The sequence below is a fragment of the Vulpes vulpes genome, chromosome 9 (assembly GCF_048418805.1).
Source record: "Vulpes vulpes isolate BD-2025 chromosome 9, VulVul3, whole genome shotgun sequence".
Taxonomy (NCBI): Eukaryota; Metazoa; Chordata; class Mammalia; order Carnivora; family Canidae; genus Vulpes; species Vulpes vulpes.
Window position 1 is genome coordinate 11,281,103 of NC_132788.1, and position 22,303 is coordinate 11,303,405.

At 40.5% G+C, this 22,303-nt stretch overlaps 1 protein-coding gene across 5 annotated transcripts; it reads left to right on the plus strand.

Annotated features, from left to right (window-relative positions):
- Positions 1-682: 682 nt before the first annotated feature.
- Positions 683-21,767, plus strand: SLC19A3 (solute carrier family 19 member 3). Of its 5 annotated transcripts, XM_072719328.1 has the most exons (9): positions 683-844; positions 1,116-1,246; positions 2,159-2,309; positions 7,489-7,554; positions 12,871-13,022; positions 15,022-15,847; positions 17,851-18,043; positions 19,495-19,636; positions 20,405-21,767. In XM_072719328.1, exons 5-9 carry the CDS (start codon positions 12,873-12,875, stop codon positions 20,579-20,581), a joined length of 1,488 nt encoding a protein of 495 aa, XP_072575429.1. In that variant the 5' UTR covers positions 683-844; positions 1,116-1,246; positions 2,159-2,309; positions 7,489-7,554; positions 12,871-12,872; the 3' UTR covers positions 20,582-21,767. The 5 variants fall into 5 exon arrangements, with proteins under 5 accessions (XP_072575429.1, XP_072575430.1, XP_025862103.2 ...); XM_072719329.1 differs by lacking the exon at positions 1,116-1,246 and having other exon boundaries at positions 764-844; XM_026006318.2 differs by lacking the exon at positions 683-844 and having other exon boundaries at positions 986-1,246.
- The last annotated feature ends 536 nt before the right edge of the window (positions 21,768-22,303 follow it).

Genomic DNA, 22,303 nt, shown 5'->3' on the forward strand with positions numbered 1-22,303 from the left:
TATTGGAACTATTTGTGTTGGAAAATTCTCAAAGCAACAAGAAAACCACGCCACCTCACAACCTTAAAAATAAAATAGAATGAAATGAAATGAAATGAAATGAAATGAAATGAAAATGTTATTCTATATGTTGGCAAATTGAACACCAATAAAAAATAAATTTATAAAAAAATGAAATGAAATTAAATAAAATAAAAATGAAATGAAATAAAAATGAAATGAAATAAAGTAAAACAAAATAAATAAAATAAAATAAAATAAATAAAATAAAATAAGTAAAATACATAAATAAAATAAAATAAGTACATAAATAAAATAAAATAAAATAATAAAATAAAATAAAATAAAATAAAATAAAATAAAATAAAATAAAATAAAATAAAATCACAGTGACTGTGCACATTAACTCTGGAGCCAGGATGCCCCCCAAGAAACCAGACTTCTCCATTTACTTCTGACTCACCTTCTTCAGTGCAAAATGGGCTTTTTGACTGTACCTCTCTCGCAAGTTTTTGGGAAAAGGAAATGGACTTATGGGCAAGGACATATTCATAAATAGATGCACACCGTATCCGGTCCATCCTGCTTCATCACATTGAGGTATCAGGTTATTACTTTTGGTTGCTCCTTTCGGGTGCGGTACACAGGGTACCTTCCCCGGTCGGCCCACGGACCTGGAATTGTCTCCTTGCGTTAAAGGTGCTAAAGGCTCGGGAGGCCGGTGATTAGCATATGCAAATCGGTGGGGCGGGGCCTCGGGGCCAGGTGCGCGGCTACCTTCAGCGCCGGGCTGCACCTGTTCTCCCCCGGGAGCGACCCGGCGAGCAGATACCCCCTCCTCTAGGTAAGACTAGCTGCGGGGGGCGAGGTCCGGCAGGAACACCACGACCCCTACCCCCACCCCCACCCCCACCCCCACCCCTCCTCCCGCCCTCCCCAGTCTCCGGGTTGGGCTGCGCGGGCGGGGCGCGCTCTGCGCGGCAGCGGGCGGGTCGGGACCTGCCTGGATTCCATCGCGCGCCCCGGGACGGGCGGCCTGGCTCTGCGGCCCCTGCGCTCTCCCGCCTGCCGGGGTGAGGCTCGCCCCCCTAAACTGGGGAGACTCTCGCTCTCAGCCGTCTGCAAAGTCGAGTAAATGAGACCACGACTCTGGTAAAGGACCAGCATCCCCCTTGGTGACGCCCACGTGCACAGATCACAACTGAAAAGAAGCTTGGGCCCAGGGTTCTAAATCCCAATCCAAGAAGTAAGTCCATGGGAGAAGGACAATCATCATACGGTTACACTCATACCGGGAATATAAGAAATAGTGAAAAAGATTATAAGGGAAGGGAGGGGAACTGGGTGGGGGGAAAATTAGAGAAGGAGACAAACCATGAGAGACTCCTAACTCTGGGAAACACAAAGGGTTGTGGAAGGGGAGGTGGGGGGGGGGTGTAACTTGGTGACAGCACTGAGGAGGGCACTGGGTGGGATGAGCACTGGGTGGTATATGTTGGCAAATCGAACTTCAATAAAAACAAACAAACAAACAAAAACAAGAATGGAAGGAAGAAAGGCCCCGGTGGGGAAAAAGAGAAGGGACTTTGAAGTGAAGAGGCCTGGGAGACTGAGGCCTCCCTTAATTGGGATTAAAGGAAAACACAAAAAAATAAAAATAAAAATAAATAAAAATAAAGGAAAACACAGCCGTACCTTACAGTGATATTTCTGGAGAGGAAACCTAATTCATCAAATAACACGTAGAACAGTTATTTGGCAAATCACTGCTGCTGATGTCAATGTGCAAAACATGTGAGGATGTGGAGTGCTTGAACTTTGTAAAGGGCGAAGAAAATATTTTCTACAAATACTCATACTGAGCTGTTTTGCCGCTACCAAGACTGGATGGAACACATTTGTATCTCCTAAGGCAAAAATCTGTGTTTTTATGAAAGTACATATTCTAAATAGACCCAAACATAACTAACTTTCGAATATGTTTTTCTTCATACTGCCTTAGAAGGGGCAGAAATGGTCAAAAATACGAGGTTTGCTCAGTCATTATTGGTCAGAGATCATCAGTGGTTTCTCAAAGTTGGGTAATGGTAATTGTAATTCAAAGATAAATAGTCACATGAATTTAAATGAAATTATTTACCTTGTGCTTTTTCTGAAGTGACCCTCTCTGAACTATGAGTGCCCAGCTGTATTCATTCTGGTTGAATTTACTACATGTGCTTCCAGGACACAGATGGGAAAGAAGCTTTATTGAGCAACTACTATGTGCCTAGAACCAGATTGAGCAGTTCCTGAGATAACTTTGTGAGGTGGGTACAGTTATCCACATTTTATGAGCCAAATTCAGGAGGTTAGCAACTTGCTGCAATCGGGGTAGGACTAGAAGGAATTGAAGCTTCCAACTCCAAAGTTTCATTCTTTCCACCAAGCCACACTGGACACCACACACTCAAACCTGGAGAGAGGCGGGGGTGGGGAGAGCCTAAAGCTGGGAAAGTCTGCAGTAAGATGTCAACATTTTAAATAGCATATTCCATAATTAACAACTATTGACAAGTCATTTAAGTTCAGAGGAATAAATTGGAAGCCATTTGGCTAGGCTAGAGACATGACAAATGATAACAAGTATTAAAGGATGGTTTGGGGGAAAAGATAAAGTGATGACGGACACACAGATATAAATATGATCATGTGTTAGAGGTCTTGTTAACTCATCAATGAGGAAACTGGTAAGGCCATTACAACCTGGTCAAAGGAGAACCCAAAGAATGGGTATATTTATAGATCAGGAATATTGAAATAGAGGTAAAACTGGTCTTCTGTGGGGGTGGGGGCACAGGGCTGTCCCCTCATTGGATAGAATTCCTTTGCATGTCTGTAGACAAGAATTCTTTCATATTGCCATTGGTCACTACAATTTATATAGTTGTAAAATAACTCAAACAATGCAGGTTGTTTTTTTGTTTCTGTTTTTTTGTTTTTGTTTTTGTTTTTGTTTTTTCCCCTGAAGCACAAATGTTTTCCTGCCTGAGTCCACATACCCCTTGCATCGGACTAGTTACCTACATGACATTTCTGTGGTTGGTCAGTTGACTTTCCCTATCAGCTGTCTACTGGTTTTATTCCTTGAGCCACACCTGAGGCTAGATCGATCTAATCAAAGACATACAGAGAAGAAACAGCCTAGAAAAGGTGATTAATTCATCAGCAAATGTTTCACACCAGCCAAAAAGAATGATGCCATAGATGACAAAATGGAATCTGAAGTGTTTTAAAGATCTTGTATCTACTCTTGTGGTGGTTTTGACCAAAAGGAGAACTATTCTGGCCAGCGTGTTGAATAGGTAACCTAATTCATACTTTTTGAAGTTGTGTAGAAAGCTTCATTTCAGCAAAGGTTCTCTAGTGTTTGCTTTTGTCATGGTTTTTTGTTGTTGTTGTTTGTGTTTTGTTTTTGTTTTGTTTTGTTTTTTGTGGAGAGGGGGCTTATGAGTGGTTGGTAGGTAATAGGACTACTTCCCAGTTTTCTGAGATTCTAAGTCCCTTAATACAAACTTTGAGAAAAAACTAGATTATTTTAATTCTAACATTCAGGGAAAAAAAATGTTTTTGGTATGTTTACCTCCCTGTCTGTGTTTCTTTCACAAAGATCTGTTTCTCTATTTTTTTTTTTTCTAATGAGATTCCAGAAGAGGGTGGCTGCGGAAGAGGTGTTGTAAGCCCTCAGAAGGGGGTGGGCTTTAGTGTATAAAGCCATTGCTCTTGACAGCTCAGTTCTGAAGGACTCCAGACTCCAAGGAGAGGGAGGGGTATTGTGACAGGGACTCCCAGCAGGGGACATCAGGAAGGAGCAGGAGTTGGATCTGAAGGCAGGAAACTGGACTCAGTTCTAGAGAGAAATAAACTCAGAACACGAAAGGCGCAGGTAACTCTGATTCTCTCTGTATTATTTCGAAGAATGTTACATGTGGCCAGACTTCCCAGTTTTGTTAGTTTGTCCTAGCTTTGATTTGTGGGCACAGTTTCTGTTCTAAATCTTCTAGGACAGACCCAGTTAGAGAGATGCTGTTCTGTTTTCACATCGTGCCATGTAGAATTTGGAAAACCCTTAGTGCTTCCAACAGTAAGAAAAGTCCAGGGCTGCATAGAGTCCCACACAGTGAATTGCTTTTAAGGAGTAGGGGATGGGGAGGTGGAATAGAATGGGGTTTGTTTTTGTTTTGGTTTTGCTTGAAGTAGAATTTACATAGAATATGAAGTATGGATTTTAAGTTTGAGCATTTATAAAGGTGTACACCCATGTATCTATGTCTCATCAAGATATAGGATATTCCATCATTCCAGAAAGTTCTCTCGTGCCCTACTACAGTCGGTTCCTCCCCTGTCTCCTACCCTGGGCAAATTCTTATCCAGTTTCCATCACAGCAGAGTAGTTCTGCTGGTTTTAGGACTTTACATACATTAATGGAATCACAGTTTTGTGTCTGGAGTCTTTGGCAGAGCATCACTCTTTAAATATTCACCCAAGTTTTGCAATAGTGCTTTCCTTTTTATTGCTGATAAAAATCAGTATTCATTACTTAAATATATGATATTGTTTATTCGTTCCCTTCTTATTGGACATTTCAGTTGCTTCCTGTTTTTTTTTTTTTCACCATTGTGAGTTTATGAATTTTCTTGACTAGAGTGCCAAATGGTTTTCCAAAGTGGTGTTGGTATCATTTTACTTTCCCACAAGCAGTGCGTACAAATTCTAAGTCGTTCCCAACATTTGGTTTGCTAGGTTTTTTGTGCTTAGGCATTCTAGCGGTTGTAGAGTGTTCTTGTGATTTTCCTTTTCATTTTCCTAATGGTATCTCTTGATAAGCAGATAACGGTTTTTTGATAAAATCCAATTTATTGGTTTATTTTCTTTTGAGTCCTTTTTATCAGTTCAGTGACAGGGTTTTCAATGCCTATGTTCATAGTGATCTGTTTTCTTCTAGACGATACTTTTATGGTTCGTAGAGTTGATTGTGTCAGAACAGTTTTTGTGTATAAAGTGAGGTAGAGGTCAGGGAAATGCCCTTTAAATAAGATGAGGGCTAAAATACAATAGCTCTCTAGAAATTGGTGAAACCATCCTCTGATCCTGATTTTGCAATAGAGGACTGATAATTAAGCAATTCCCTGGAATGTGCCTCCCTCCAGCATCAGCGTACCTTGACTTACGCATACTGCAGCTCCTTGCTTTACATGGATGTTTCACTCAAAGTTCTAGTCTCTTCTATGTGAGCAGTAAGTAGTTTGAGAGGCATAACTAGATGTTATACTTTGCTGTCCGTGACAAGCATATATTTCAGTTTTCAGTCATCAGACTTTGGGTTTGCTTCTGTCTGGTGAGGGGCTTGGCTCCAGCAGTGTTGAAAAACCTGAAAGGTGAGTTTTGGGAAAATGGAACAAATGCTGGCCATCACTCTGTTTTTAAAGGGGCCTTGGACCTTGGGGAGAAAACCCATTGCAAATGTTGTATCTCTTGACCAGCTCTCCAAGTCCTTTGCCATTTTGAGATGATGAGATTCATGATTATTTTAATTTACCAACCTGATGCTCTGTTATTTGAAACTGATGTTTTGACTGAAGTAAAGATTCTAGAGAATAATGTGAAAATGAGGCCAGCCCATTCTCAGATGCGGTTTGCATGGTCAGGCACCCTCTCTGAGATGACTGGAATGTTTAGTAGGGAGGATTGGACAGGAATTGGGTGGAGACTGGAGATTCCGGATAATTTTCTCCAGATTTATTAGCACCTCAATTACTTCTGGCAGTGTCTTCTAAACAAACATGGAAAAGGAGTTGATAAAAATGATTCCTTTCCACTGACTAGGTCCTGATACTCTAGGCTCTCTGGAACCTTTGGAAAACCAGGTTTGGGAATGGTCTTTGCTTTGACTACATCATCTTGTCCCCTGCATCAAGGAACCCACAGCTCTAAAGGCTTCCATTGTGGGAGGAGAATCCCATCTTCTCAGAGTGTGTGGAAGAATTTGGTCCCCAAAGGTCCCCCTAGCTAGAGAAGTCTACTCAGGTCTCAAGGAGAGAGAAGGCTCACCAACTTGTACCAGTTTCTACAGTTCTTGCTTTGTATTATTGTTTATTATTTATTATCATTGCCTATTCTGCACCAGTGTAAATATATACTTAGAAATATTTGTGACCACACTTACCAGTACATATGTATAGCCTATTGTTTAGGAAATAGGATACTGTCAGTGCTTGTGAGTTAGATAAGGTCCACATTGGCACGTGCCCAGTCTGGTTCTTCAGGGCATAGATGAGCAATGCATGAGAAAATATTTATGTGCACAAATACGGAAAAGGTTTAGTTCACACAATGAGTCTCTAAGTTAGTTAACTGAAGGAAATACAGCCAAGGGGATGGCTGTAGACTTCAGCAACCAGGAAATGTAGGTTCTAGGTTTACCTTGCAACTCAGTCCAAATGGGGATCCTGGCAACAATAAAAATAAAGTTTCCTTTTCCCTATACCATAGAATTATGATGATAAATGAATTTCTCCTGCAGCCAACATAAGAAAACTAGGCATTTCAGGGCTATTATAAATCAAAGAATACTTGTGATGATTATTAAAGCTATGCAGAATCATATGGAAAAGACATTGACCTGAAGCCAGTTGGAAAGATTTAAAGATGTAGTTAAAGAATGATAAAAATGGGAAAAAGTCAATAATATGCTAAGAATTGGAGTGAAAGAGGAGATGAAAACTTGAACTCTGATAGCAAGAGACTAGAAATGCTTAAAGAATGATAAAAATGGGGAAAAAATCAATAATATGCTAAGACTTGGAGTGAAAGAGGAGATGAAAACTTGAACTCTGATAGCAAGAGACTAGAAATGCATAATAAGAATTTGTTCCAAGGAAGATAAAAACAAAAACAATGAGAAGCCACCCCAGCCCACCCCAGTCATAGCTGAAACACAAGTAAACCTTACATTTTTTAGGAGATGGAGATGAGTCTATGAGTGTCTTAAAACAAAGTTGGTTTAGATACACTAACCAGAGAAAAGGAAGCGGCACTAAAAATATGTGGCCTTCCAGAAATAAACTGCAGGTAAGGATTGAGAGAAGCGACCAGAGACTTGCTAAAGGGTCCCTGATGAATTTTAATGAAAAATCTCCATTATTTTCTCAGCCATCAAAAAGAGAACAGAACACGTTATTTCCCAAGTAATTTAGATAGGTCACTTCCCAGTGCAAAGGTGTTTGTGTTCCCCAGAGCTTATGCAAGGTCATATGGGGAGGCCAGCAGTGCACGTGCCATTTATTACTGGGGCCATATGCGCTGCATGTGTGCAGGTGGTGTAACTGGGTCAGAAGTAGGTGCTCTCTAGACCCTGGGCAGGCCAAGCAGGGAGACTGCACCCTGCCTGGGGCCACTGTTGCCTGGGAGTGAAGCAGAAGCTAATGCCCAGCGTTCTTTTCCTCCAGCTGCTCCTGTTGGCTACAGCTCTCCCTCCAAAGAGCTCTCCTACACCACCCAGCCGACCCACTGAGGTAAGCTCTGTGGTAAATCTAGTTACTGCTCCAAGTCTCCTCCAGAAGGAGCAGCTGATTCATTCAGCTTTCTGGTTGTTTCTGGCGTTTTCACTGTAGATTTCAAGTCATGATAGCACAATAAGCTGACTTTTGTTCGGAGAACATTCTTTTATTGTATTTTCTTTTGACCAACTGCCCATATAATGTTCTTGTGCCTTTTTAAAAATGGAGCACAAGAACATGTGCTCCATGTAATGGAGCATACGAGTAATAGGTGAGAATTACTACTACAGGAGCAACTTTTTAAGAGGATTGTCTTCTTTGGAAAGCACAGAAAGGGGGGAAAGATCAACATCTAACTTTCAGAAGTGTCAAGTCAGAAAATCCATCCAATTCATGTCCTTGAGTTAGAGTCAATGAAGTGAGGGAAGGTTTAGAGTACTTTCTAGGATGAGGATAATATTACAAGGTCAAAAATAATAATAAATGGAAAAGTAGCAAAAGGACAGTCTTTTCTAGAATGGTGCTTTGCCATGAAGCCTGGAGGCCCTCCCAGACGGAACAGGTATCCTATGATGACCCTAACAGGTGTGCTTAGGAGAGACGTGAGTAAATATTCAATCCTATATCTTCCTCTGCAACTTCTTTTTTCTTTTCTTTTTTTCTTAGAGAGCTAGAAAGAGAGTGTGTGTCAATGGGGGGAGAGGGAGAGAAAGAGTCTTAAGCAGGCTCCACAGCCAGTGCAGAGGCAGATGCAGGGCTCGATCTCACAACCCTGAGATCATGACCTAAGCTGAAATCAGGATTTGGATACTTAACCGACTGAGCCATCCAGGCACCACTTTCCTCTGCAATTTCTAACTCCATGACTGTGTCCCAGAGAAAGACATAATTTACGATGTGACCATTTTTGTATATTTCTATATTGATAATCCAAACAAAGCTCAGAAAAAAACATAGCCTGATTCTGCAGTGCATTTTGATTCTTAATATATTTTATCTGCAAACAGGACATTTAAAAAAATCCTGTTTGCAACCCACTAAATTTTGTTGACACTCACAATCTGAAAAACATTATTCTAAAATAAAGGGGAATTGGATGCTTGAGGGTCTGACCAGGCACTCTCAACACAGAGGAAAGATTTCTGAACTTGGAATTGAAAAAACTGAGTTCAAATCCGGGTGAAAACCTGCACACATAATACTGCCTGTGGCCCTCAATTTCCTCATCCAAAAAATGAGGAAATACCATCTTCTCTATCTACCTACCTCACAAAACTGTCAAGGAAAAAATAATTTTCAAATGTAGAAATTATGGATTGTGTAATTTGATTATCATCGTTATAGTCATGTGACAGATAAGAGTAGCATCTCCTCAATAAGATAAAAATAAAAAGTGATGATCAATGCTTCCAAGCTTCATGACCCCATTAGCCAGAGGTTTCTCTAGTAGGGAGAGAATTATTTGGGCAGGGATTGTTGGGTTTGAAACCTAGAGGCCATGCTGACGGTGCCTATGGGATGGCTGGTGAGGAAAATGTCCAGGAGGTGGGAATGGTGCCAGAGAAGTCGGACCCATCTACTCATCCGCGTAGAGGGAAGGCATAAACCTGGCGCCAACAGACCTGACCCTGACCTCAATCTTAACCTTGCCTAGCTGAGTGCCCATGAGCTTTGAGGAGGCTCCGTTCCCATGTCTGAGAAATTGGGGACATTTTAGATACATATAAAAAATATGTAATTGCCATCGATCCTTGAACAACATAGAGATTAGTGATGCCAACCCCTGCACGGTTGAAAATCCACATTTGTCTTTTGACTCCCCCAAAACGTAACTACTAATCACCTACTGTTGACCAGAAGCCTACTGATAACAGTTAATTAACACATATTTCATATGTTATATGCATTATATACTGTATTCTTCCAATAAAATAAGCTAGAGAAGAAAATCATAAGGAAGAGAAAACAGATTTATAGTACTGTACTGTATTTATCCAGAAAAAATCCACCTATAAGGGGACCCATGCAATTCACACCTGTTGGTCAAAGGTCAACTATATGTAATATTAAATATGATAAATATATTATTATATCATATAATTATATTCATATTTATTTAATAGAACCATATTTAATAATTTTAATTATTTAAATAATAGCATCTGTATATATTCTGTAAGATATATAATTATAGGTAAATATATATAATTAGGATTGTTCTAAGGATCAGAGACAATAACGTTATACAGTAACTAATACAGTACTTGGTGTAAGGCAGGAGCCAAGCCGACAATAGCTGATAGGTTGCTCTCATTTTATCTGTGTGAGTTGGCAGGATCTTTCACAAGTAAGAAAAAAAATTACTGCCTTCAGAGAGTGGGTGAAAGGCCATGCTGAGCTGGAGAATTTCAGATACCCGTGTGCCAGTAACTAAAGAAGCCAGACCCCTGGTATTTATTCAGTGCTAGACACAGACACTCCAGGGCACCTACAGGAAAAGGTTTTCAGCTAACTGGGCCAGAATGGGTCACAGACAGGGAGTGATGTGTGCACATGAAGAGGTTAGTGGGTTGGGGCTGACGGTCTGAGACATCTACCCAAAACATCAGAGTCACCTGATGATCTTTCCATCACCTGACCTGGACTCTTCAGGGCCTAGAGAACCAGAAAAGAATTTCAGGGCTGCATGTCTACGTGTAATTTTGCAAAAGCTCCCTGGACAATTTCCATCCACTTCCCTCTCCACCCTGTTAAGATCCAAGGCCGTGGCATGGAGCCAGTTTGTCCAGAGGGTGAGAGAGGGACAAGTGGTCCTTGGGCATCATGTGTCAGAATCACACTCTGCATGAATGCAGACTTCCTGGCCCCCATACCTACTGAACCACACGTTAGGGATGGAGTCGGGGAGCCCATATTTCTCCCAGTTCCCAGGGGATCTGATACATAAGTCAAGTCCACACAGAGTAAGGAAGGATTAGGAAATGAGGCAAGTGCTAGATGCCTAGGAGACCTCGAGTCGGGGCAGGTGAAAGAACAGCCAAATATTTGCCAGTGTAGAAGTCTCCCAGCAGGCAGCGACAAGGGCTGGAGCCCTGCAGGAGGAAGAAGAGACACCAAGCAAGACATGGCCTCAGAAAGGGTCTGGTTGCTCCTGCTGTTGTCTGGACTAAAGGATTCCTGCTAATGTTGGGTTAGATGTCTTCTCTTATTTCCTCTAGCAGAAAACCTAGCTTTGGAGCATGTGTTTGTTTCTGTGGGGAGGAGGCTAGAAAAGGAGTGAGGAAAGGAAGCCCAGTATATCCTAGGATACAGGTGTGAGCCCCCCAGATATTTCCCGGTTGTTTGCAGCTAAGGCCAGACACATTCTCTCATTTTCTCCTCATTAAGCCAGAATCACTGTGGATCCTCCAACATGAAGAGAGGAAAGGGAAGAGAAGTGCCATGTGTTTGAGCAGCGGTGCTATGCCCAACATGGCACCAGGTCCTTTCCAGATATCAGTCAAGGCACTCGGTACTCACAGAAAGCCTACACAGTTAACGTCATTACCCCCTTTTACAGATGCACAACTGAACTGCAAGGCATTTGTAGAGTTAAGGGCCTCCCTGGCCTTCTCCTGATGCAGCCAGCAGTACACTCTGGAAATGCAAACAAAGCTTTACTAGCTCTCAGCGGTGAAGTTTGACCTTCATCCTCTTCCTTCTGCAAGACCTACCCACCTCCCTAGCCCCTAGCAAAGTTCGTCTTCCTGGATACCTGGAATTGCACCCAGTGACTTGCTCTGCTGGAGTGAGCATCACTTTCCCTCTCTTGGGCCCACTTTCAAACTATAATTGGCTCTATGTAGTTAGTCATAATCTTTAGGATGAATGTGTTCATGAAAATACTTTCTTCCCTCACTGCGAGGAAAGGTTGTCATTAGGGCTACCAGAATGAGGCAGAGTGGAGCAGGGAAAGGGATCCAGATGGACATCAGAGATATGTGGATTCAGATCTTGACTGGGTGGTTTGAAGCCAGTTGTAGGATACCTTGGATGTCCCATATGCTCACCTGGGAATTTGGGAAAGTGGTATATATTTTTACAGTTATTATTAGGAGTTAATAAACTAGATAATATACAGAAAAGCATCATACAGCAAGTTAGCTTCCCCATCCAAGGCTTCCAAAAATGTGGACACTTTGTAAGTAGACTGGATCCCCAATATGAAGGAATCAGAGGGGATTTTCCTGTGGCAGATTCACCATTGGACTTCTTGTCTGAAGTTTGAATTTCAAGCAATTACACTTGTGGCTTCGAAACAAAGCATGAACTATTGTTAATCAGCTCCCTGCCCCCACTGAGTGGTGTGAAGTTGCAGACCAATGGAAGAAATGGGCCCAATCTTAATGAAGAGCAGTGTAGCAACCTACAAACTGGTGCCTTTCGTTCCCAACACAGACTAAGCATGAGTCTCGAACAGAGGGGAAATAGGACAAAATGGCCAGTCGATTCTTCATCTGGCTTAATTTTTTTTTAACTGAGAAATTATAAATTCTCAGGTTAGAGACACCTAACAAAAGTATTTTGGATGCGTACTATGTGTCAAGCAACCACAAAAGTAAGGGATGGTCTAATGGGGAGATAAATGTGTAAATAAACAGGCCATTCAGTGTGTTAAAGATTTCAGGGTCACAATACAAAATACTATGGCAGATGAATTAATAGTAACTTGAGGGATGTCTGGGTGGCTCAGCGGTTGAATGTCTGCCTTCAGCTCAGGGCGTGATCCTGGAGACCAGGGATCGAGTCCCACATCAGGCTCCTACATGGAGCCTACTTCTCCCTCTGCCTGTGTCTCTGCCTGTCTCTGTGTGTCTGTCGTGAATAAATAAAATCTTAAAAGAAATAGTAACTTGAGCCACTAAATCTTGTGAAGTTGGATTTGACCTCCTAGAAGTATGTCACCTACCACATGAACACCAGTAATGCACCAGCCCGTGTTGTACTTCCTTTCAAGCATTAATTAACCCATGTTTACCATTTATCAGGAACTACTCATTACCTCATTACAGAGGATGAGAAGATTTGGATATGTTTATGCTGGAGAGCACTAAGGGGGCGTAACCTGTCCCAGCAATAATGAGTAAGAAGCCTGTTGACTAACGAGGGTTTGACCGGCGCACCTAAGGAATATGTGAAAACACTTATGAATCATTCACCTTCCCATTTCAGCTGCAGACAGAGGAAACTTTATCCTTCCACACAACATTTAGAAACACGTTTCTCGTTATGTCCAAGATTCCAAAAGTAATTAAATGTCAGCTAATTTTGACTCTGTTTCCATTTGATCAGCCATGGATTGTTTCAAAACTTTGTCAAGTCATTCCTGGATTTATCCTACTGTGATCCTGTGCTTATTTGGATTTTTCTCCATGATGAGACCCTCAGAACCCTTCCTTATCCCGTATTTATCTGGACCAGATAAAAACCTGACCAGCTCAGAGGTAAATTAATATACATCCATACATATCTTAACATGGTTTAATTTTACAGGATTTGAACAAGATGTGGGGTTAGGGCTTCATCACACTTGAGATATTAACGCACTAACCTTGGTGATCCATTTTCATAGTATTTGTCATTTAATACAATGATTCAAACTAGTCTTCCCTCCTCACACTTGTAAAAATGGGAAACCTCAGCATATTAAAGTCCAATACATATTTTAACTTTTATGGAGCTCTACCATTAGTCTTAACACAAGGTAATTTTCAGGGCTCCATCGATTCTGTTATACTAACGTAATCCTAACGTAAAATCTCTGCCAGGCACAGGGTCTAGTCCTAATAAACTTTTAGATGGCTGAGGTATAAGCAGGATCTGATAAAGAACCACATCATTTTTTTAGAACACTTACTCAGTTGTGAAAAACTGTTTACCAGCCAGTGAGACTTAACAGCTTTATCTCTCAGCTCTATCTTCCCCTGAAGGCCAAATTGTCTTAAAAGATCCACCTCCTTTTTTAATAATAAGTGCAACAAGAAAAGGCACTCACCCACCTGGAGAATTACCCTGCTCTGGTTTTATAATCTCCAGCCATAGCCACGAAGACACTACAGAGTGTGTGCCTTCACCTAGAAGGCTAAGCGATGCTAGTTAATTTGGTGATGAGGTGCTACGGACAGAAAAGCAAGCGTGTTGTGTGGTGATGTAAAATCACTTTGCGACAACTCTGTTTCCAATTTTTTTCCAGATGGAAGCCGATCACAATCGAGACAAAACAAAGGACAAATACAGGTCCTAAATCAGCCAGTGAACCGACTGGGGTCTGCTTCTGTGACCACTATAGACCAGTTTGCTTACCTATGCCCAGAGGTGCCACTCAGTCCCACTAGCCTTTGCAATCACTCTGCTGTCTACAGCAGTGGCACAGAACAGAACAAATGCAGGTGTGGTGTGACAGTGCTGCCACTGCACCCATCCTGCCCCAGAGATCAACCCCTTCGGTCCTTCCTTCCTAGGAATGATCACTGCGGTCCCTTGCATTTCTGACGATAGCCATGAGATACCCACATCAAATGAGGACAGAATTGAGTAAGCAGAGGTTAACCAGTAGAATTGGGAGGGGAAAAGCTTTGGGAGATTTGGCCAGGAAGATAATGCAATGCATGACTTGTTCCCACTTTGCAATTTTGCAAAGTTCTTTATTCTTTTCTGTCCTCACATGTGTTCATTAGACTGTGGACATTTCTGACATGGTGATGGATCAAATAAACATAAAGTTTGTTGGAGTCTTCTAACATTGTAGCCCCTTTGTCTAATGTTAAAATCTTTGAACAAAAGAGGAATGGTATTTTTTTAAGAGACTAAAAACCCCAGGAGTGTCTGTTGAATAATTTTTAACTACTTTAACTCAAATGTACATACTATTTAACTTTAAGAGAGTTCAGATTGCACATTAAGCAAATATATTCTTCTGTTGGGATGCACATAAATTTATAAATTGGTTTTATTTTGAAGAAGGGGGAGGACCTCTTTTTTCCTTGAAAATCCATTTTCTTGGGGCCCCTGGATGGCTCAGTCAGTTGAGTGTCTGCTTTCAACCCAGGTCATGATCTCAGGGTCCTGGGATCGAGTGCCGTGTTGGGCTGTCTGCTCAGCAGGGAGTATGCTTCTTCCTCTCCCTCTCCCTCTGTGTGCTGTCTCAAATAAACAAATAATCTTAAAGAAAGAAAGAAAGAAAGAAAGAAAGAAAGAAAGAAAGAAAGAAAGAAAAGAAAGAAAAAGAAAGAAAGAAAGAAAGAAAGAAAGAAAGAAAGAAAGAAAGAAAGAAAATCAGTTTTCACTTGTGCTTTTCCATAATATGAAGAATATCTTATCCAATTGGATGCAGAGTTTGATATTGGGCAAGCCACCTACACCTTAGTAATGTACTACGTAAAAAGGTATCTCTTTCACCTCCTGGTGCTTCATGGTCACATGATCCATTTTTCAACCTCACAGATCACAAACGAGATCTTACCAATTTGGACATACTCTTATCTGGTGCTGCTGCTCCCCGTGTTCATCCTCACTGACTATGTCCGCTACAAGCCAGTCATCATCCTGCAAGGGATCAGCTTCATCATCACCTGGCTGCTGCTCTTGTTTGGCCAGGGAGTGAAGACCATGCAGGTTGTAGAGTTCTTCTATGGGATGGTGACTGCCACCGAGGTGGCCTACTATGCCTACATTTACAGCGTAGTCAGCCCAGAGCACTACCAGAAAGTGAGTGGCTACTGCAGGAGCATCACACTGGTGGCCTACACAGTGGCCTCCGTGCTGGCCCAGCTCCTGGTGTCCCTGGCCAACGTATCGTACTTTTATCTCAATGTCATATCCTTGGCCTCTGTCTGTGTGGCCTTTCTTTTTTCACTTTTCCTACCAATGCCTAAGAAGAGCATGTTTTTTCATGCAAAACCCAACAAAGAGGTACAGAAGCCATCAAACAAAAATACAGAGTCAGATGAACCTTCCAAAGTTACCACACAAGATGGCGAAGAGATACCCACTTCAGAAATACCTACCATTTCAGGGAACCTGGATGGTGCTCCGGTGATTAGCCCAATGCCTAAAAATTTGATTTTGAGTGTTTTTGTGCAGTGGTTCCAAGATTTGAAGGAATGCTACTCCTCAAAGCATCTTTTTTACTGGTCCCTCTGGTGGGCCTTCTCTACAGCAGGTTTTAACCAAATTTTGAACTATGTTCAAATCCTGTGGGATTACAAGGCACCATCCCACAGTTCTTTTATCTATAATGGGGCAGTAGAAGCTATTGCAACCTTTGGAGGTAAGCAAACATTGATTTATCTTCCCTTGATGGGCTACCCCCATTATGTTTTTGTCTTTGTTGCTAAGCTCCATGGTGGTAAGCTAATTCTGTAAGAAGGCATATTAACCTTTATTTTTAATGGAAGGCACTGGAAGAAAGAAAAAGAGGACCATGACATTTGTATGTAATGTGGTAGAGTTATGGCAAGTAATTCAAGAGCTCTGGATTAAGCATCAAATGATTAAATTTTAGGCAAACTCCTAAGATTCCAATTCATCATTAGGAAAGGGGTCGGGATCCCTGGGTGGCGCAGCAGTTTAGCACCTGCCTTTGGCCCAGGGCGCGATCCTGGAGACCCGGGATCGAATCCCACGTCGGGCTCCCGGTGCATGGAGCCTGCTTCTCCATCTGCCTATGTCTCTGCCTCTCTCTCTCTCTCTCTCTCTCTCTCTGTGACTATCATAAATAAATAAAAATTTTAAAAAAAAGGAAAGGGGTTAATAATACCCCTTCTTCTTTCAGGTTGTTTTTTTATATACAAAGAAAAATACTCACCTTATACATAAGTAAGGAGTTTTCATTATTTTAGTAAAATAGATTGAACCCTCAAGCCTTCCAGATTACCACTAGAAGATTTAACTAGTGCCGACCATTAGCAATCTTAGGTTCTACACTAAAAAGTTTTAAAATGGGGGGATCCCTGGGTGGCTCAGCGGTTTAGCCCCTGCCTTCAGCCCAGGGCATGATCCTGGAGTCCTGGGATCGAGTCCCACATCAGGCTCCCTGCATGGAGCCTGCTTCTCCCTCTGCTGTGTCTCTGCCTCTCTCTCTCTCTCTCTCTCTCTCTCGAATAAATAAATAAAATCTTTTTTAAAAAAGTTCTAAAAAAAAGCTTTCTTAAGAGATTCAAGTGAGATGTGGAATGTATGCAAGAGTCAGGATTCTAATACCAGAAGGAAATCTGCCTTTGAAGTTTACTCTACAATAAATATTTATATCCTGGTAAGTGGAAACTTAAATTCAACTGAGACTTTAAAGATTTTTTCTAGGAAGTAGGAGATTTCCACACCCTCATTTACAAAAAATTCAGAAAACTCAAGTGGCGTCCATTCTCTTATTGTCTCTCTTTTGGGAGGCTTCACCTTTACTCCTGCACACCAGGACTGCTCTGGACTTGGTTCACTGAAATTATGAAATTATTTCTTCTACATTCCAAATTCTGGGAGGGTGGGGTGAAAGAATGGTATTTCCTTTGTAGCGTTGGTTCTTTCCTGGATCACACATGGAAAAGTTCATCAAACATCAGTAACTTGAAACATAAGTACCTTTTATTTTGCTAAAAAGAACTATAAATGCTAACCCTAATGACTGCCAATTATTCAGTCTCTTAAATTCTGTAAGTCAATATTGAGTTCACTGAAAACCTCAAGTAAATGGGTTAGATCTCAAAGACACTGAGATGGACACCAGAAGTTTAAGATTACTAATAAAGACTAAAATTTTCTATCCAGGGCAACATATCTGTTACCTATTGAAAAAAACTACGATAAACAACCAATGAGAAAGGCAAGTAGGGACGGGCCAGGTATACTATCAGAGCAGCCCTTTCACTCTTCTCTATTCCTGCTCCTCACATGTTGTAGCAAGTGACTGGGTTTATGGATCGTTTCTCCCCACGCTGCTGTGGTAAAGAACTTTCGGGCCTCTCCACATGGCACAGTGCATGGCATGTAATGGATATTAATTAAAAGCGTGGCAACTACCTGATTGAAAGAGGAGGAGGCAAAGAGAGAAGCCAACAGAAAACATGGTTGAGAAAAAGATAAATCCACATGCTATTTTTGTGAAATCCATACATTCATCATGTACATTTGCCTAAGACTTGACTTTTTAAAGAGAGCACGGTAAAAATAAATAAATAAATAAATAAATAAATAAATAAATAAGAGTAAATAGAGTACGGTGGCATATCCCATGTGCACAGTCAATGTGTTGGATCTCCCTTAATGTTTCTTTCTCAGGGGCCGTGACTGCCTTTGCAGTGGGCTATGTGAAAGTCAACTGGGATCTTCTGGGAGAGTTGGCTCTAGCGATCTTCTCCATCATCAGTGCAGGCTCTCTGTTTCTCATGCATTACACAACTGACATCTGGGCATGCTATGCTGGCTACCTGATATTCAAGTCCAGCTATATGCTTCTTATAACCATAGCAGTGTAAGTATTACCAATCATTTCTCTCCACTCCTAAACCCACACCATGTTCTCTCTTCTGTAGCATTTCTGTAGTTCTTTGCAGAACTTCAGAAGTATTTTAATCAATAGCAATATTAAATGTTGGCTACATATTAAATTGGGCACAATGAAGCCATGTTTTCATTTAACTATTTGCCCTCTGAATGTTGCTGAGATAAGTCATCAGAAAAAAAAAGTTCTATGGGTTCATGAACCAAAAGCAAAGATACACTGTCGGGTTGTGATTTTTATTTCAAGTTTTTTGCCATAACGAGGCAGGGTGCAATCTGCTTCTGAATGATTAAGTTTAGGTTTCATCACTAATTTCATTTAGTTGTTTGTGTAATTCCAGACATATACATTTGTGTGAAGCAAAACAGACTCAGCGGGTTATAAAAACTTGGATATTGAAAAAAGTGGATGCAACGATTACAAGAAACTAGCTCAGAAATCAGTTTTTAACAATGAAAAATGTTTTGTTTCATATAGAAGTGCAGAGAAAGCTGACTACAGGAAATGTGCTTTGATATTAATCAAAAGAGATAAGAAATATTTGAATTTCAAATCACATGAAAGAAGTAGAGCCAGAAGCTTTATTAAGTTCTGAGGTTTAATGTGTGAAAAATGTTTGATAAGGAATCGACAAACCACAGAAATATGAGCAGCTTGGGAGAAAGATCATGAAAGAGAATAAGGTTGTTTACCTTTTTTAGTGGAAATATGTCAGTTTAACAAATCAAACTCATGTCTCTTAAGTTTCTTCTTTTTAATTCAAGGACATTGTTAAGGTAGGATTACATTACTTCTTCTCATTTTAAGAATCTTCAGAACCAAAAGCCTTTTACCCTTGTTCCACAGAACAGCTCTAGATAACATACATTTGCCAGTCATTAGTTATAAGGTGTCAAAACCTGTGTAATTATTAGAATAAATTATTTATAGATTCACTCAATTATACAACCAATCATGATCTGGATCTTCCTAAAAATAAATAACTCACCCACCAAAATTTGAAACTGTTGATACAATTGACAGTAAAGAGAATAACTCTCCAAATGATTCCACGAATTGGACATTGCTTGCATTTTCATAAAAATTCACTGTGAAAGAGTATCTATAATCAGAAACCATCAAATATTCTCAGGTTATGAAGACTCAGAACATTTAGGTTCAATTTCTGGAAGCATTAAATTGAAGAGGAGAAATTGTGCCATATTTCCTTTAACTGGTGTTTTCATTCAGCCTTCAACTGTATTGTATTTTTTTAATTCCCTTTCTTTGCTCTGCCTGTTTGTCTAAACTGGAAGAGATTTAGACAAAAAGGGCTGATAGCAAGACACTGCTTTGATCTCCATTTCTTTATTTTCTGTCTTTTAAGGGTAAGGATCCCATGTGTATTTTGTTAAAGAATGTAATTCAACATTTAATGATAGATTTCAGATCGCGGTTAATCTGAGTGTGGAACGCTATGCCTTGGTGTTTGGAATGAACACCTTCATGGCCCTGGTGATCCAGACCATTATGACAGTGATCGTAGTAGATCAGAAAGGACTCAACCTGCCAATCAACATTCAGGTAAGTAGTTTCCTACTCAGGCAGTTGGGGGAATGTGGAATAACTAGGTAATCTGAAAGGTTTTTTCAACCTCACCACAAGCAGTATTTAATTTCTTGAATTGCTTAGTTGAGCAAAATTTTAAATAAGCAATTCCTTCCTTATCATATCATAACACACCAAGTAGGTTTTCAGCAATAACCATACTCAGTAACATTTGCCGGTGGCTACTAACATGTCATCAGATGCCACTCTGGCCATTGTGTCCCCTCTATGTCTGCTCTTCCTCTTGCCATCATATTCGTTCCAAGGTTTAGGAGATTTGACTAGAAGTGGTACATGACTGCAGAGCTCAACTCCTTTTCCCTACTCCACTGAGGACCTTGAAATAGCCCCATTTCACATTTTACATATGGATCTGGGAAAGGAGGGGATAGTTATGTAAGAAGTAACCTCATTATCTAAAATTAATTCCTAGCATTCACTAAATTCATTCACTATCCTGTAGACATAAACACATGGATCAGTGGAATTTAGTGTTTTTTCACTATTGTTGGTGTTAGCTGGGGTGTGAACCCAAGCAACCTTGGCTCTAGAGCCCACATTCTTAGTTACTGAATTTCTTACATTTTTATAGCTGATTCTTCTAAGATAGAAGAAGAAAGTATTGTGCATATCCTGGGTCTTAGTTATCCCATAATCCAAGCAAATAATTATCATCACTGTGTATTATCAGTGACATAGTCATATTTTATGTGTGTCTAATTACCTCTATGTGTTTTTCTCTAGTTTTTAGTTTATGGGAGTTATTTTGCAGTTATTGCTGGCATTTTTCTAATGAGAGGCATGTACATCATCTACTCAACCAAATGCCAAAAGCAAGCACAGAGACCAACTACAAGTCAGAATCCAGATGAGCCCCACCCAGAGGGGCTAAGGAATGTCATTACAGGAACAAAGCTCTAACCTTATGGCAGCCACTGCATCCGTTGGGCAAGGATCCTCCTGGTCATAAAGTTACTGAGTTCCACAAATTGGTACACTTCCTAAGTCTGGTTTTCAACAAACCTTTGCAAAACCACAACAAAATCTCAGTTTTAGACCGGCTACTATGTGTCCATCTGTATGCAGTCAACAAGGCCCATCATCTCGATCAAATAGCTTGTGTTGGGGACCCCAGTGAGTAGCAAGAACTGAGAAATTCTGGTTTTGATTACTCACTAAGACATACAAATGGCATGGAAATAAACTATGAGAAAACACCAGTCATCCTGGAGTTGAAATTCTCCATTCATAAACAGAAATACTAACTGGACCAACCCCTTTGCTAGGTTTAAATATTTGTTTTATTTTACCAAAACAGACAAGAGATGGGACATTTTTTGTCACATAGTTATTTTCCTTCTTTTATCAAGTATATTTCTATATAACTTGCAGTTTTCTGAGAGAATCTCCAGGTCTGGTCCAGTTTCTAAGGACCCCTCTTCAATCCTGATAACATGGCATTGTTCACAAACTACTATTTGATAATATCACCATTTGATTTTGTCATGATTACTTTTTACTTTGTGTTATTCTGAGTGTTGTTGAAATTCTATCTCAGGAATAGCCCCAGACATTCCTGTGTGTCCACAGAATGACATTCAAGTCAATTCCTGGTGGCCTAGGAGAGGAAGTGAGCTTTCTCCCTACCATGACTCCAGATAGGTCATGATATGTCAGTTTGATCTCTGTCTAAAACAGAAAAATGTAAGTAGAAATTTCCAGGAATTTCTTTTTTTTTTTTAATAATGAATTTATTTTTTATTGGTGTTCAATTTCCCAACACACAGAATAACACCCAGTGCTCATCCCGTCAAGTGCCCCCCTAAGTGCCCGTCACCCATTCACCCCCACCCCCCGCCCTCCACCCTTTCCAGCTGAAAATATTTGTAAATAAAAAAAATAATGATGGGGTCAGCAGCGAGGGGGACATCTAATTTTTAAGTGGCAGAGATTGTCCTACATAAAATACTGTGTGCAAAAATATTAAATTGTCTTTCTAAATTCTTGATGAATTGTGCTAAGAATCATCTGTGCTTGTATGTCCTTTGAAACTTCAATAGAAGACACATGGAATAATCTGCCATGGAAATAAAGAATGCCGGTTCAAGATTTGTATTTCACATATACTTTTCTCCAAATTCTAAAATTCGATCACTGGACTGAAAATAAAACTCAGCCCCAAAGCCAACACCTACTAAGTAGGGAAAACTAGTGACATTACTACTTATATCAAAACCAAGGTGGGATCCCTTGGTGGTGCAGCGGTTTAGCGCCTGGCTTTGGCCCAGGGTGCGATCCTGGAGACCTGGGATCGAATCCCATGTCGGGCTCCCGGTGCATAGAGACTGCTTCTCCCTCTGCCTGTGTCTCTGCCTCTCTCTCATCTCTCTCTCATCTCTCTCTGTGTGACTATCATAAATAAATAAATAAAAATAAATTTAAAAAAAACAAGGAAAAGATAATCGCTATTATTCTCCTTATTTAATTTATTGTACTAGAGGTATAAGCCAACACAATTAGACAAGGAGAGAGAGAGAGAGAGAAATTAAAAATTGTAAAAGAGGAGGCAAAACTATCATTATTCTAGAGACCACAAGTATTCACCCAGGAGACTCAACTAAAAACTAAGATTGCAGTGCAGAA